At 57.6% G+C, this 1,030-nt stretch overlaps 1 protein-coding gene across 1 annotated transcript in view; it reads right to left on the bottom strand.

Moving 5' to 3' along the window:
• The window catches only part of CA9 (carbonic anhydrase 9), a 17,204-nt gene that overhangs the window by 9,176 nt on the left and 6,998 nt on the right, over window positions 1–1,030 (bottom strand). Inside the window, exon 2 of the mRNA XM_009285202.2 lies at window positions 839–846. Within this exon, the coding sequence (XP_009283477.1) occupies window positions 839–846 (8 nt within the window). The remainder of the gene's footprint in view (window positions 1–838; window positions 847–1,030) is intronic.

The following is a 1,030-nucleotide window of genomic DNA, read 5'->3' as shown; positions in this document are numbered from 1 at the left end:
AAAAAAAAAAAAAAAAAAAAAAGAGAAAAAAACCCACATGAATGGAAGGGAAAGGTTGGCAGCAAACACACCTCTGCCAGGCAGCGCTCCTAGCCCTAGCAGCAGGTCTCTGGGCTCCCACTGCCTTCAATCCCCCTCCCTGCCTTCGCTTTCCCACTCCTCCCCCTGCCCCAGCGAGGGGGATGCTCCCAGAGGGCACTGCCTCCTCTGAGCAGGGCCAGGCCTCCTGCAGTTTTCAGCCAGAGGGAAAACCCCAGGGCTTGATGCTTTGTTATCATTCTTACAATGGAAAAATCAGAGATACTGGCTTCCATCACTGAGCAGCTGTACCAGCACTCTTGCAGCTACTCTGGAGCATGCTGCCAAAACCTCCCATTGTCCCAAGACAAAGCACTTAACAAGGCAGGTCTGCAGCTTCCCTGCTCAGGCTCTGTAAGCAAGAGCAGCCAGGGAAGCGGCTGTCCTGGTGGCACTCCTGCGATGCTGAAGCACTGGAGGGGGTGTGGGGAAGAGCAGCTCCCACACCATGATGAGTTTGGGCAGCAAGCTGCATTGCACTGCGCAGACACCCTCCTCCCACCGGGGAAAGCAGCCCTGGGACTTACAGCAGAGGAAGCAAACGAGCACCAAAACCTTGTCTTCCTCATCAGCAAGTGCCCCTACCATGGGGTCAGGCTGCCACAGGAAAATGTGCCAGACCAAATCCCCAGCTCCCATCCTGGCAGCCCCCTGCCCCAACTCACCCGACCACTCAAATTCCCATACAGAGCTGCATAAGCTGCTACCATGCACAAACCCTTTCCCTAGGAAAAGCAGGAGGGAGGATGGGGGAGCCTGTGCCAGGACCTCTGCATGTCCCGTGTCACCCACAGGGCACACAGTGGCCACGGCAGGGCAGGATGTGCCCTGGTGTGCCCTGAGCCTCCCACGGCTGGGGGTGTCTCCAGTGTGCAGATCTAGAGGGAGCAAAGTCCTCCTGGGGCAGGTCCTGAGGGTATGGCAGTGCTCCACACACTGGCCGTCGCACCAT

This window comes from Aptenodytes forsteri, unplaced genomic scaffold, assembly GCF_000699145.1.
Source record: "Aptenodytes forsteri isolate BGI_AS27 unplaced genomic scaffold, ASM69914v1 Scaffold120, whole genome shotgun sequence".
Taxonomy (NCBI): Eukaryota; Metazoa; Chordata; class Aves; order Sphenisciformes; family Spheniscidae; genus Aptenodytes; species Aptenodytes forsteri.
The sequence above is the reverse complement of the archived record's forward strand: the minus strand, read 5'-3'. Positions and strand labels throughout refer to the sequence as shown.